At 34.5% G+C, this 15,999-nt stretch overlaps 1 protein-coding gene across 33 annotated transcripts in view; it reads right to left on the bottom strand.

The window, feature by feature from the left end:
• The window catches only part of NRCAM (neuronal cell adhesion molecule), a 153,257-nt gene that overhangs the window by 27,755 nt on the left and 109,503 nt on the right, over positions 1-15,999 (bottom strand). For 10 of the 33 annotated variants that reach the window (XM_069851606.1, XM_069851614.1, XM_069851703.1 and 7 more), the window contains 13 exons: positions 15,757-15,923; positions 15,526-15,673; positions 14,881-15,005; positions 13,990-14,019; positions 12,565-12,666; positions 9,504-9,701; positions 9,322-9,392; positions 8,230-8,455; positions 7,812-7,927; positions 3,686-3,890; positions 3,368-3,490; positions 2,258-2,434; positions 1,098-1,133 (listed from right to left, as the gene is read on the bottom strand). In XM_069851606.1, the coding sequence (XP_069707707.1) occupies positions 1,098-1,133; positions 2,258-2,434; positions 3,368-3,490; positions 3,686-3,890; positions 7,812-7,927; positions 8,230-8,455; positions 9,322-9,392; positions 9,504-9,701; positions 12,565-12,666; positions 13,990-14,019; positions 14,881-15,005; positions 15,526-15,673; positions 15,757-15,923 (1,724 nt within the window). Of the gene's footprint in view, positions 1-1,097; positions 1,134-2,248; positions 2,435-3,367; positions 3,491-3,685; positions 3,891-7,811; positions 7,928-8,229; positions 8,456-9,321; positions 9,393-9,503; positions 9,702-12,564; positions 12,667-13,989; positions 14,020-14,880; positions 15,006-15,525; positions 15,674-15,756; positions 15,924-15,999 lie in introns of all 33 variants that reach the window. The other 23 variants (XM_069851633.1, XM_069851631.1, XM_069851531.1 and 20 more) reach the window with 5 other exon arrangements.

Below are 15,999 nucleotides of genomic sequence, written 5' to 3'. Positions count from 1 at the left end.
CGTATAAATATATACATATATGTTCCATATGCATAAATGTATACATACATGTATATATAGTCTGATTTATACCAGACTGAATGAATGACAATCTTTTTTATGCCCATTATGATTCAAAATACCTGATCATCAAGTGGAAAGAATATAGATGTAAAACAACATATGCTAGTCTCTTGCAAATGTCTAAAAATTGTTGTGTGTTTCATGTACAGAGTTTGATTTGGGATGTTTTCAGTCTGAGAATCTGAAGCACAGACGCCCATTAGTGTTAATAACACCTCTGTGATAAAAGGACACCTTTCTGACTTATGGCTACCCAACAGTCCTCAGGACTGTTGACGGTAAAGGTATCAAAATTCATAAAAAAAAGTGAAGAATACCTTGTTTGACAGAAGAAGCAAATCATAAAGAACTAAATATTACTGAATTCAAGAATAAGGATGAAAATAAGTTCCACTCACTGAAATATCCTCAAACGCTCACTCCCAAGATCTCTGAACCTAAGAGAGCAGGAGGCCATTTGCCCGTATAGTCAATCTGACTGTCACACTGAGAAGTGTGCAGAGGGTATTGTCAGTCATCTGCCTCCTATGCCCAGTTGGCTTGCAAATTAAATAAATGTGATCAAATCAGTAGCATTAATTAGTAGTGAGAACAAGAACGCACCTACTTTTTAAAAACAAAAAAATACACATGGCACCAGCAGTTAAAAAGTCTTTGCAAAATGATGTTTTTTCTACTCTAGTTAATCAGTGCTAGTGCACCTGGATCCTGAATATTTATGACAGTGACATACATCTGTTAAATGTTCAGAAATAATTAGACTTTGCTGAAGCAAAGCTAATGAATTCCCCTGGAACTCTGTGGCAAAATAAACACATGAAAGGTGTTAATAGGCATTCTGGATTCCCTTATTTTTTTTTTTTTAAAAAAAAAGCCAAAACAAAACAACAAAACCCAAAAGTGTTTTCTTCCAGCACTAATTAATATTTGTGTAGCAATGTGTAGTCCAAGACTTTCTGTCCTTACCACTGCAATTTCCCCATTTGCAACACTTCAAAATCCACACATTAACAAATCATGCAGTTTCATTTTACCTTTGCCTGCACCTACAGCAGGACGGAGAATACCAGCTTTAATGGAGGAAAACAAGAATAGGAACACTATATAATTAGATACAACACCAAAGGGAACATACATATATAATTTCGTTATAAATCATGAAAGCATGCAGACTTGATAACATGTATTAATAAATTAGAAACAATCCACTGAACACTGAATGCTGAAAACTGAATGCTGAACACTGACAGACTATTACAAGACAAAAATTAATATACATGCATTTACAAAATTTTATAGCTCATGCTTGTTAAGATTCACGATCAAAAAATAAATGTAGTTCATATGCAACCTTAATACACTATTAGAGAAATTGCATATCAACTCATATACAGCAATTCCAATAAACAATAATTTTACTAAAAATAAAAATACATGAAAAGACATATCAAAATAGACTTCTACTACTGCACTGTGTGAAATCATTAAATGCTTTCCCCCAACCTCCCTTTTTGCTTTAAATTACTCTTATTTTATTGAGCTATCATATTTAAAATGAACATCTTCGAAAAAAGAATTGCCAAAAGCAGAGTTGGTTATAAATGTAAAAATCAACAGTGACAGGATTGAATAATTTTAATATTACCCAAAGTCACGAGTTACTTGGGGCAATTGATGACAAATTTATGACATATTTGACAAATATTTCTGCAGCTTTTCTGAAGTTACAGTTTTTGCCATCTCTGTGAAAAGAAGTTTTGACCTCACAGAAGCTGTTGTGTACTTTAAAAAATAAGTAATTTCCTCCAGCCATATAGCCCATCATTTCATTACTGTTCTCTGTGACCAGAGAAGGTCAATGAAGCAAAACAGATGAATGGAGGAACATCCCATAAAATGTAAAGCTATATGAAACTGTGCAGCCCAGAAAGGCCAAAGTCTTAGATCTTGTAAATTTACATCAAAACTCGTGGCTTTATGTCTCTTTTGGGGCTTCCACTATAGCAGAAAGGCTTTGCACATATTTTCTTAAAAATTAAAATCTTTTATTAGTGTATAATACAGTTATGAGATCTCTAGATAAAATTTTACTATGGGCTATTTGCTTAAAGGAAGGAAGTAGCAGTAATGTTTTTAATAAAATCTGCAGTGGTTTCTAAACTGAATGGGTTTTCTGTATACATACCCATCTTACCTTCATCCATAATTGTTACTGCTTCCTCAGTTATCTGATTTCCTGATCCAACTGAAGTTTGTGCGTTAAAGTAAAACTTGTACCGTGTACTGTAATTTAAATTTTTTAATATCAAGCTGCTCTCATTGGCAGGAATTCTTATCTCTACCAAGGGACCTAATTCATGTGTGTTGTTAACTGTTAAAAAAAAAAGACAGAGTTAGTTAGGAAAATTGCCTATATTACCATTGTGTTAAAACAGGCTTTTTGTTTATATTGATTTGTTTTGTTTGCTGCACTGTTAATTTCAGGCTACATTAATGATAATCTGCAGTTTCAAAGGAAAATCACTTTTGAATAAAAATAACCTATATAAGTGGCTAAAATTCAACAGGGAGATGGGAAACCCCTACACGTCTTTTAAATTCAAGTCCCATTCTCCTAAGTATCTGAATCAAAGGCAACTGAGTCCACATCAAATCATCTGAACTTACATGCATTGGAAACATAAATCTTTAAAATATTCTCAAAGTCTAAACTAGCTGCCTTATAATAAATTCAGTATGCCTATACTTTCTTAAACTGTCCCATGTACACAAATCTCTCCATATCCAGTGTCACTGCTGACAAATTTCTGGGCAAGTAAGCAGTGGCATGGGGATCCTAAGGAAGTGGTTTATAGCTATTACATAAGCAAATGGCACATTTATGATTTTTTTTTCAATTTAAAATTAGAATACCATGAAAACTGAAGAAGTAGACAACAAAATAATTGGATGTATCTTGATCTACTTATGATGATATTTCCACTACAGTTAGAATACAGGGTTAGTAACTGGTAGTATCTTGCTTTTAATTTGGCTGTCAATTATATGTAGGACTTCAGCTCTGATCTTCTGTGAAGCATGATTTGGAGAAATAAAAGTAATGGAAAAATGCTGATCTTAAGCAAGTGAAGTTTTCTGAATCGAGTCATTTATATTGTCAAAATACATTTATCTTTTTCAAACTTGACATCTACAATGCAATTGTATATTTTTTACAGTATAAACTCAACATAATTTTTTTCTTGGATTGCTATTTGGTAGACATATTGTCTGAGTTAGAGTTATATATTCATAATTAACTTACTTGGCTGAAACTTCAGTATATATGATGTCAAAACACCATTTGGATGGGTAGGGGAACCCCACTCCAAAGTCAGAGAGTCCAACGTGGGGTTGGTAATCTTCAAAAAGGAGGGTGAGCTAGGAACTTTTAAGAAGAATACACAGTAACTACAAAGTAGATTAACTTAAAACAGCTCATGAATTATTCATTCTGCATCACTGTATAGATTCAGATTATTATTTTATGATGTCTGAGATGCAAATTCAGCAGTTACACACCTAGTGTGCTGTTTCTGAATATGCCACATTTAATTTATTCTCTAGCTTTCTAATTTCATACCTCCTTCAGGTGTCTTAAATACTTTGTCTGGGCTTGCTGGTCCTTCTCCTTTACCATTAACAACTCTAACATTCAGCTTGTAAGAACTATAGGGCTCCAGCCCTGGCAACATTCCAAAAGTCTTGTTTCCCCTGAAAGTCAAGATCTTTTTTTCTACATGCCGTCTACTCCTTCTGGATAGACTCTGCACTTTCCAGTAGTAAACCTAAAGACAAAAGGAAATCTACAGTGAGTGTTTAGGTATTTTGATTTTACAAGCTTTAAGCTTTTTCATGAGTATCCATGAATTACAGATAGGAAAAACTGCAATTTTAATAAGCTCAGGTGAGACACAGCATAGAGCTTTCCTGCTCCAGAAAAAGACTTTTTCCAGAAATAATCATATCTACACAACTGGTTGAAGACGATCACCTGACAGCTCTGCTAATGCTCAAAGCCAGTGTGATACAAATTCTGGTTGGCAAATGCATTAGTTTGTGATGGCCCTCGTGTTAAGCAAGTCAACCTGGGAGGCAGAACCATTCTTGCCAACCATTTTTGCAGTAAGATGTCTACACAGCTTCCAAAGTAGACTTGCACTTTGTCACCTTGTTATGTCACACACCTGACCATGCTATTCTCTGTGATATGGAAGCCAAGTGGATATTTTTAAATGGGAAAGAAACCAAAAGATATGTCTAGGCTGGAAAAGCACACTAGTTCTGAAGGGATTCTGAGGTTACAGTCATGGAATGATCTCCACTTAGGCACAGGAAGACTATTCCTTCCTTCATGTGACAATTAGATCAGACCTCAAAGCTGATTCTGGTGTCCATTTTGATAATTGAGTTCTTAAGAAACTACAGGTGAGACTCAGAAGTAATTACCTTGACTTAGCAATTACCTAATTACTGTCTTTACTACACAGTCTCTCTAGCATGGTATCTGGAAAGAGGCTAACAGCTGCCCCTACAGAGACTTGTGTTACTCCTAAGACCTTCAAATACATCATTACTCATTTTTCACAGTATTTACATGCATGCATGATCACACACTAAAACTGATAGAGCAATATAAGTGGGTAAAATTCTGGTTCCATGTAGGCCAACTGCAAAACACCTCTTTAATTAAGGAGGCTGGGATTTCACATATGAATTAAAAAAAGGGAACTGTTAAAACTTAAATAGCCCAACTAGATAGCTTATAAAGCAATGTTGTGCTAGTACCAGCTTTCTATTGCTAACAGCGTATCATCTCACTCTAATCACTGTTAAGCATCACTGTCTTTTACATGGCTTGAGTTAATTCTTTTCAATACTGCCAGCTGTCATCCTGTAGCTCTCACCCTACCAACTAGTGTAGAAAGCCATTTACAAGCTAACAAAAACTTCAAGTGTTGGTACTATTAGTATCAAAACTCATCAGGTATGGTTCGTGGTATTTTAATAATTTTTATCCAGTAACTTTTCACAAAGCACTTGGTTATAATTGGGTCATCATCTGTCACTAGCCAGGCTAAAATTAAATGAAAGCTTTAATAAGCTGGGTTTGGTAAGCAGCGATTTGGAAGAGGAAAATGATAGTAAATGAGACTACATTTTTCACATGCTGTACTAAATAAGCACTGAATTCATAAGAATAATGAGAAAAAAATGGCAGCAGTGAAGCAGTGAAAAGAATTCTTTTTAAAATTGCTTCTTAGGATTGAAATGCTTTTTAGTATCATAGTATATTGAGTAAGAGCTAGATTAATAAAAGAGCAAGAAACGAGTGATGTGCTGTAGACTGCTGCCAGCTAAATGTTATCCTGCTTTGTTCATACATTTGTCTTCATGATGTGAGTGTTTGGAAAACATCTCTCTCTTTATTAAGAAACACGTCCCTAATGCAACACTGCATATTAGGCTACTGTCTGAAATAATTTGATTAATTAGGAAAGCTTGAATTAGCTAGTAGGATTTTGCAGATGTGTTTTAAAAGAGAGAGTCATGTGCTATGTAAGCTGTGTTGATAATTAAGATGTTTAAAGAATACTCTGCATCCACAAAAAGTTTTCAGCTTGAATTCAGAAAAACCTTTATAACAGTAGTTACCCTAGGTGCTAGGATTTGTTATGCCTTGTCTAGTTTTTAACCAATTTTAGCTTGATTTAGTTACATCTGTGAAAAAAATTAAGAAACCTTTGCTGCATCTGCAGCTGGTATATACCATTGTCTCATTTGTCCCAGCTGTCACACCAAACATACTCAGTGGTCAGGTCTCTTGTCAATCCTGTGGTGTTGAGCTTGTTTCATTTATGATTATTGAGTAACTTATTTTAGCTTCAGTTTTGCTTACCTTTGTGTAATTATGTCGTTCTCTCCTCTACAGAAAAAGATCATCCTATATACAAAGAACTAACACACTAAACAGAAGTAATCATGGCACAAATAACTCCTCAGACGAACTGGAGAGGAAAGTGTGCCACCCACTAGAAAATGCAAGACAGAAAATGACTCTTAGAGAGTCTTAAGTCTGAGGAAAAAGAAATTTCCACCTAAATTTGGGATGATAACTCACTGCAACCATGCCTTTGAAAAGTGAGAACTTAACACCTTATGTATGGATAGATACATGTGTCTATGTATTTATTTTTTTTTATTATTCATGATGTTTAACGGAAATTTGGTGATTTAGATTACAAGCATTAGCACTGCTGTAACTAGATTATTAATAAGGATTAACTTCACTAAATTCTAATTCTTTAATACTCGCTCACATAATGGTTATTTTCTTTTGGTTGCCTATTTGTGTGAAATACCAGGTTGATATAAGACTCTCATCTAACGGATAAACATCTAACAGACTATTCCTCAGCTGAGTTTATTATGTAGGGCAAAGCACCAAACTAACTACAAATACTTATGCTAGCACATATAGAACTACAGTAAGTCTTTCTGGATGGTGATATTTTGTGCCAGGTAAGTGACATCCACATACCAGGAACTCACACTCATGTGGTAACCAGCTATAATGCACTGAGGGTCAGTTTCAAAGCTCCGCAATGCTAGTCTCCCATTTTGTAAGTATGTTAATTCTCCTCCAATTGTATGTTAATTCTCCTCCAAATATTCTTACATACTTTTTCCTTTTTCAAATATTTCTTTTTTCTCCTTTCATTTAAACATAAGTAGTTCAAATTAGTCTATCTTACAAAGTAACCTAGTTTGGACTGCATAACTAGTCTGTTTCATTAGAACATATTTATTAGTATGCTTGCAGAGGAACAAAGAAGTAATATTTTTTCTTATTGTCATCTATTGTCTCACAGGAAGTCACTATATCATTTCATTCCACTCTTCACCACGTCTACTGTGCTTCTACAGTTTCCAGTCTTGGTTCTCTTCTGATAGGCTTCTAATGCAACCACTGAAGTAACTTTTCCCATCAGATTTTCCCTGTCCTTTAGGGACACCAGTTCCCCCAGTTTCTAACCTTGAAGTCCTGCCTCCCATTCTGTATTAACTGCAGTTTTCTGTCTCCAACACAGTCTTATCAGTTACCATCAAACCAGCAAATACACTAAGCTTCCTTCAATTATATGTGCACTCCAAATCTTCTGCCATTTCCTGTCTTCTGCTTTTAAAATGAGCTATTTTCTCGCCTCCAAAAAGACACAGCATCCAGCATAAACCAGCAGTTTACTGGCCAGTGACTCAGAATTAAAGACACAACTAAACATGTTATGGTAGAATTACTGGCCAGTTACTCAGAATTAAAGACACAACTAATCATATTATGGTAGAATATTAGTAATCTTAGCATTAGACCTAGAAGAGACTCCTACAGAAAGTATTTCTCCTCATTCCATACTTTTGGAATAAGACATGTAAAACCATTATCTTTTTTTTATCTATATAACGTATGTTAACTTAATTGCAAAAACCACATTCTTCTTCAAGGACAATGTCACAGGAGGCTAATACTAGAAGGCTGGAACATTACTGAGCTTGGAATGCTGTTGCTCGTGTCAGCAAATCTTGTGAGAGATCACTGAAAAGCCAGAGTCCTCTTATACATCAGGTTACTTCAACCTGGGTACAGTCTCATATAGGAAAAGTGAACCATTTTAACAAGCAAGGAACAGAAAACTTTTGACTGTACTTACTTTGTACCCTTGAAGGTGTCCACGTACAGATTTTAGTGGAACTGGGTCCCAATGCACCTTTGCTAATGTGCTGTTAATAACATGAACCTGAACATTGCCTGGAGCAACCATTGGCACTGTGTGGAAAGGATGCAACAAGTACCTAGTTAGAATAAGACACCACACGAACATAATTTTTCTGAATGAGTGTCTTTGCACTCAAGGAACAGGTTAAAAAAATAAAATTCTGACCTCAGGATTAATACTACAGAGCATTAGAAAGCCTTATGATCTCCAAATTACTTCACATTAATTAAAAACCAAACCAAACAAAAACTACTACATCCCTTTCTCAATCCTTTAGTCTTTTAAATACCCATTTAGGTTACACATCTAGTTGGTTTTAATTAGTACAATTGCGTCAAACTACAAAACTTACAGTCTTCCCCTGAATGTCCAATCACCTCTGATGGCTCCGGTGCATATCCCAGGTCATTTAAAGCTTGTACTTTTATTTCATAGGGAACAAAAGTTGGTGTACCAGATACAATATATTTAGATACATTTGCAACTATAACAGATGTCCATTCATCATCAACATCCTTCTGACGCCAGCTGACTTTGTATTGAAGTCCTGGTCCATTAGACTGAAAACCTGTTAAAGACTGAAATGAAAAGAAGTATTTTTAAAAATATTCTGAAGCATCTGAAAAATCCAAAGTTACAAAGGAATTTACCGATTCTCCTTTGGAATTTCACTGAAAATTTACCACTGTGTTCTGTCACTGAAAAACACTGCTGAAATTTCCAAGCTACACAGCTTTTACAGGAGGTCAGTTCAGTTGTTTTTCATTCATTAGTAAAAATCACACTGAATGGGGACTCTGCTCATGCAAGCTTGTGATTTTTGTATAAATATTTTGGTTTCAAACATCTCTTAAGAAGTCGGAGAAGCAAAACCAGACTTACACCAACACTCCATAAACAGTGTTCCCTAGGCAATGTTTCTTGCCTGGGATATGAAATTGGTTTTACATTGCTCTCCTTGAGTTCTTGTCACAACAGTAAAGGCATGACAGAGAAAACTTTGCCACAAAAGTTTTTTAGTGGAACACTAAACAATATTTAGTTTATCACAAAAGTTGAGGGTAGAATTAGGATTCACATTAGAATTAATTCTAAAAATAGGACTCTACTTGAGATAAACCACAATTTACATATTTAAGTTTTCCTTAATTGGCAGCAATACATCCTGTATTATCAGATTAATGGCTTATCTTGAGAAATCACTTAAGAAAAATATGGGACCTTAATTTAATTTATTTTTTTTTTCATAATGCATACAACTTTTCCCTGAAAATGAAGACAGGAAAATATCTAGATTTTACTCTTTTTCAAGAACATTTTAAGTGAGCAACATGTTGGTTATGCTCATACTGTGTTCACATTTAGATCATTATTATTTGTCAAGAAAAAAATGCTACTCACAGACCTGAAAACAAACACATGAAATATCAAAAACCAAACTTACCTCCCATGTTATTACCAAATTGTCAGGTTCTGAGCCTATCCCTTGTACATTAGAAGGATTTTCATCAGGGCCTAAAAATAAAATATTTACACATGAACAAGAATGACTGCTGTTTGCATTCCAAGCAAATTCGATGCCATTTAGTATAAATCAATCGCTGGTGAGCAGTAATAGCTATTTACTTGCAGGTTTTGTCAGGTACTGCTCAGATGCTTCACTTGGCTGACTTCTTCCAATTTCATTGACAGCTATCACACGAAATGAGTAGTTGACATACGGAGACAACTTCAACTGTACTGTTGTCTGAGTTCCAGGAACTTCCGTCTGGTAATGCCATACTCCTGGTTCATGCAGCCCATCTTCATATTCAATCACAAAGTCTGTAAACAGAAATTGAATCCAACTTTATGTCAAAACTTGCAACACCTAGATCAGTGCATGCATTTCTTGAATGAGCTAATTAGAAGGGAGTGATCCAATCAACATTTTTAAAAGTCATGGAAACTGAAATATTTAAGTACATAAACCAGAACAAAAATCTATAATGTGGATCTCAAAAGTACTGCCTAGATAGTACTATGATAGAAACACTCTTATTATTCGGTATCCTCTGTAATGTAGCCACCTGTCAGGCAACACGTTATTACAAGAGCTCTTTCAGGTGCTGGAATTTACTGTAACAGGCACCATTAGAATTGTCACAGCAAGAAAGTAGGACAGGATTGGAATCTTGATATAACGGCAATATTTGGCTCACAAATACATTGCTCTTATTGTATCAAGCTAACAGCAAGTAGTACCTGTACAATGTTAAAACCCTCTCAGTATTTCATTTTCCCCCATGAGATTGGCTTAGTGAAGAACTACTTCAAGTTAAGAACCAGTACTTGAGGAAGTTTTTTGAGAGCACTCTTCAGTATCTTCAAATTAAGTCAAGGAATGCAAGTTCAGAAGTTAAATTTCTGGAGAGTTCTCAGCGTGAATATTACAATGATTACTGTTAAGATCCTATAGAGTAAGTAACCTCAGGGATAAACAGGTTTGTAGACCTCGAAAACCAAAATAATATTCACTATATAAAAGTACGGGGTTTTTTAACAGTGAAACAGACAAAAAAAGATTCCTGCTCTTAGGTATGAGATAAAAATTTTGAAACGCTTAATAGGAATTGTTAGGATACAGTAAATAAATGGTAGAAGAATGTGTAGTCTAAGCATAACCTTAAGATTAGATATACAAAATCTACACGAGCATCAAAGGTTTGTGTGCCGTGTAGCACAAATTTTGCCCTATCCCATATATGTATGATGACAAGAATCCAGAACATGACCCACAATACATCCTGTTTGCAGTACAAAAGAAAGCCTTAGGGACATCTGGAAAATGCTTTTAGAATACTTACATTAACACATCGAAATAATCCACAAGACTTTGAGAAGCCAAGATGTTCAAGAAGTAAAATAGATAAGTAGTACTAATCATAGGCTTCTGGACTTAAACCTTGCAGATTTCAACCTCATCTGAGTAGTAATAAAGAGGGAGAACTGGCCCTAAATTAATGCCTGAGTTATACCTGGTGTTGTGTGTTCAGAGATAAAGATCTTGGGGTGGGATACTTTCTGGACCAAAATCTTTGTTGAAAAAGGTGAGAATATTAGATGCTAAGAAAACAAAAAGCACCCACAAAGTTTTTGCTACTGCTATTTTCTTCCCTAGTAATGAGCATTCTGTCTGAAACGCTGGCAGAACAATTATGAGAGACTTCAAGGAAGGAAATTCTATTTGAGCTTTCAGAGAGACTGTAGCATCTCAATCATGTTAGTTGTGTAAAGGGATCGCTCCTAATGAAATGCTACCCTTGATTCTTGATCTGCACTTCGAAGTGATAGCAGCAGCAGCAATAAGAGGCTTACTTATGAAACAAATGCCTTATTTTGCAGGCTGTCAGGGGACTAAGCAGCAATATAAATTGTATCATAATTAAAACCAGCATTATTTAGTCAGTCAATTTCCAATATCAAAGAACATGCAATATTGTGTTTCTAGAAAAACTCTGAGAGAAGACAACACCACCTAGTATCATCTCCTTTGAAAAAGTGTGATCTGAGTCCTACAGAAAGGCAAGACTTGTGTCTTCTGGTCTGGAGAAAAATGAAAACACTGATAAAAGTGTATATGAATACGCCATAACTTCAATACAATTCAACTATTTACATTAAATTTATATATATTATATTTTTTAAAATATATTACTAGTTGATGCCTATTAGACAAGTCTGAAAGGGTAAAACTTCAGCAAAACTCCTTGGTGTTTCATCAAAATGCAATCAAACTCTTTGATGTACTCTGAATTTTGTGAAATTCTGTTTTTACAAAACTTCCTTTCCAGATGTCTGATCCTTACGGTTTGTGTTCAGTGCTGATACTGACCACCATCAGACCCTGGAAAGCAACACTCAGTCACTCTAACTCATTCATTCCAAATATGTGTACACCGGTCTCAGTAACTTGCAGTAGTTATTAACTAAAAATGCATTGTATAAATAATAATTACATTAAGTTGCTCATTATGAAAATGTTGGCCCCATGGATCTTTCTGATCCTGTTATTCCTTGGAAAACAAGCAGTAACACCTTTCTTCCTTCTAAATTCCCCCCTCCATCCTCTGTGCTCAGTATAGGCAAGAGTATCTTTCATTGTGTTCTGCTGGGAAGAACAGCAGCATTTAAGATCAATTTCCTATATTAAAAGTTTATAAAATTTTATTTTCTCTGTCTTATGGACATGCTCTTTCAACTGTCTGGACTAGAAAAAAAACCAGGAGAAAACTCTCTGTGTTATATTTTCATGAAGAATAAGCTTCTGTATCGGTAGTGTTTGATAATCTCTAAGGATATTGCTACTCTCCTTTGGAAGCATACAACTAATGAATAAGTTTACTCTCTTCTTATTCATAAGACTGGACGTTGTCAGACAGAGCTCATATCAGTATCAGTTTGTATTTTAAATAGCACAGGTTTTTGAATCAAAAGCTCAGCTCTTTAGGCTTTTCTGCCTAAATAGGCCTTTCTGTGTGGCTGTACAGAAGAGAACACTCAGTGAATTTTTGTAGTGTAAACAGCAACTATAATGAATGAATTTATCATTCTTCCATGCCACACACAAAGCTTATCTCAAAACTCTTTTGAATCTGAGAATGGTTAATATAGTGCTGTTAATGTACTGCAGTACATAGAAACATACTTGTAATGGGACTGTTGTTTTCGTCTCCTGGTATCCACGAGAGTTCAATGCTTCTTTCTAGCTGACCTGTCAATTCCAAGTCAAAGGGGGGATTTGGCCGAGCTGTAAATCAAATGAACGCAAAGTAAATAATCGTATCAGAATATGTAGTTTCTTCTTTGAAAAAATCCTTACATTCCAAACAAAAGAATTCCACAAATACAGCAGGGTGGATCTACTCACGTAAGCGCAACTTAATGACCATTAGCATGCAGTTGTCACAAAACAGATGAAACGGAGACTTGATGTATTTGGAAACTTATATGCTTTAATAAGAATCTATAATTTATTTTATCTACATCTGCACGGTTTTATAAAAATGTAATGAGATGCAAAGAAATATGAAAAGCATGTGTAGTTTATCTTTGAATAATTATGGGTGGTTGTCTGTTTCAACTAGAAATACTTGATAAAAATGGAAAATGAAGATATATTCACATCAAAGAAACTTTGCTAAAATCACTACAAATACTTTGCACATGAATTCAAAACAAGTATTGTTCAAATTGCAAGTTACTAAGTAATTTATTTTTTGCGGTAGGTTTATAAAATCTTGAAATGCCAAACAAGCTGTTACTGTACATCCTTATAATGCATAGAGATGTAGTTGTCCATTCTGAATTGCTGAAAGTATTACACAATTCGTTATACAAAAAAATCAAGACTAATGAGTAGGTTCATTTAAAAATATGTAAGAACTGCCACCAAATATGATAGAAATTATGTAAATGTGCTCAAGTCACTCGTACTTAGAAGTGTTTTAGGCATATTATATTGCATTTTAAAACCCAAATTCAGAAAAAAATACTACAAATAAAGACTGTCTACTGTCAAACTTAAGATTGTACCTGACTGACAGATTCTTATTTTTAATTTCGGCTTTGATTTTAAAACCCTTATAAGCAATTACATCAATCATAGACCAAGCTCTTCAGTATGGTCCTATCCTTTTTATGAGTGAAATAAAATGTAAACATCCTACAAAATACAGGACACCAGGCCTACAAAGTGGTCATCAAAGCAATGTTGAAACACACCATAACTAGGTTGGTGCAAGTTCTTTGATAGTGAATTAGCTTTCAAGGAACAGTTGGATCTACCTTTCAGATCTTTAATTTTTTATGTAATTAATTTGCTTTACAGTGTTCTCCATGAGAAAAAAACATTATCACACTGTAACCGTTATTAAAAATAATTTATCTCTGAAAACTATTTATTCTCCTAAAATACAAAGCAGCTTGCACTGTGGAAGTCCAGTACTCCACTAGTGGAGCAATTGGTAAAATGGAATGAAACTACACACATGCACAAACACAGGAAAAAGGGAAAACCAGAAAAAAATGTATTTGGCAGATGATTTAGAAGGAGAACTTCATGTTAGTTTACCGTAAATGATAGCTGGAGTTGGGGGAGCAGCTGAAAAGAACATTAATATAAAGGATTTAATCAGTTAGTAGCCAAAGAAACAGAATACTGTTTGCAGTTAAAAACTATAATTATTATAGACAAAGAAAAGTTAACTTATTTAGAATAAATGGCTGATTCTAAGTAATACATTGATTCTTTTTCACTGAAAAGTTATAAAAATATTCTTAAGTTATCCATTGTTTTACTAAGGATAGGTAAACAAAATAAATAAAGTAAAAAAATCTTACAAAAACTTTTCAACAGATACAAGACATTTGGCTTTTGTCATCCCTGGAGAGGCATAAGATCTCAACATAATTTTAAAATACAAGCATATTTGACTTTGAATCTCAGCTTGAGCTCAGGTAAGAATCATTCAGGACATCTACTCAAAACTTTCTTACAAACTGGGAGAAAGGGCAAAGTAATGTATTTTAGAATAATCTGCAATCATAGAAACTTAATAGAGAGAACTAACTTTAAAAGAAAATCCTTGGAAAGTCAGAAACCAAGCATGCTCAGTCTTTCTGAAGCATAATTTAGCTGCAAAAGACGTTTATGTTCAAATACTCTGCAATGTGTAATCTACTGAGTTAGCTCAGATGAAATCCAAACAAAAAAATCTACACAGCGTGAAAATGAACATGTCCTGTAGCTACCAGCTCCTTTGTAACAGCTGATTTAAAGGCAAACTTTAAATAAGACTATATTTTGAAAAACTGAAACACATTTGCAAATGGGTAACATTTCCTTTGCTGGCTGAGAAATCAAAACTATGTTTGTGTTCATCATTTTACATCTAATACTGTTTTCATGCTTAACAGTAACTAAACACAGTTCTGCTATCATAAAGTTTGAGAGTATTCTTACCAACAACAGTAAGCACAGCACTTGCTGAAACACTGTCCAGAGTAGTATTAACTATGCAAGTGTATGTTCCATCATCTTTATCAGTTACATTCATTATGGTCAAGTTGTCTTTACCAACTAGAAACCTGTAAATACAATACATTCAGCCACTGATTTTTCAATAACTGGTACCGTTACAAGAAACTTGCAGAAAACATTATCAAATCCCATATACTTGTGTATTTCAGCAAATACCTAGAGAGCAACCTAGGCTATGGGACTTTGTCAGACTTTCCTACACTGCTCTTGACCATCTCTCCACAGTAACTGTCTGTCCTAAAGTTCTTTTACTTCCAAATATACTAAAACTACTTTTAATTATTTGTGATCTACAGCAAAACAGTCTTCCATTATCCTTTTGGCTTCTCATGCCAATGATGTTCTCCTCACTATTTGTAAACATGCTCAATTTACACAATTACAAGTCTTCACATCTTATTTTATTTTGAATTCTATCTCAATATTTTACCACACTACCTATGTCCTTTAGTCAGCAAATAGGGATGATTTTGTAAAATGTCAATATGTTCCTTTCAAAGGTCAGGAAAAGGAGTAGACAAATGAAACCAGAAAACCAAAAATAAAGGCAAATTATTTTGTCCATACCTTTCATCATCTGGCAGTTCATCATTGTCCTTCAACCATGTAACTGTTGGTAATAAGGTAGAATCATGTTTTATTATACACTCAAATGAAACTTGCCCATATCTCTGAATCACTTTGTATTCTGGCTGTTTAATAATCATTGTTGGATCTGAAATTTAAAATTACTATTAGATATTTAGAAAGTCCGAAGTACTATACTAACCTGTGATTAAAGAGTGGTTAATTTCTTACCTTTAACTTCCAATTGCACCTCATTTTGTATCTTTCCTAATTCATTCCTTGCTACACATGTGTATGTACCAGAACTATCCTTTTGTGCCACCGGAATTTCCAAGGTTCCATTATAATGGAAAATGTATTCACTTCCACGCAAGATGCTGCCTTTCACTCCCTTAAACCTTTTTATATAAAAAGTAACATCATTAACCAACATCATAGTTAAATTCTGTTGTATTTTACTACCAGAACACGCAA

The sequence above is a fragment of the Phaenicophaeus curvirostris genome, chromosome 1 (genome assembly GCF_032191515.1).
Source record: "Phaenicophaeus curvirostris isolate KB17595 chromosome 1, BPBGC_Pcur_1.0, whole genome shotgun sequence".
Lineage (NCBI taxonomy): Eukaryota > Metazoa > Chordata > Aves > Cuculiformes > Cuculidae > Phaenicophaeus > Phaenicophaeus curvirostris.
The sequence above is the reverse complement of the archived record's forward strand: the minus strand, read 5'-3'. Positions and strand labels throughout refer to the sequence as shown.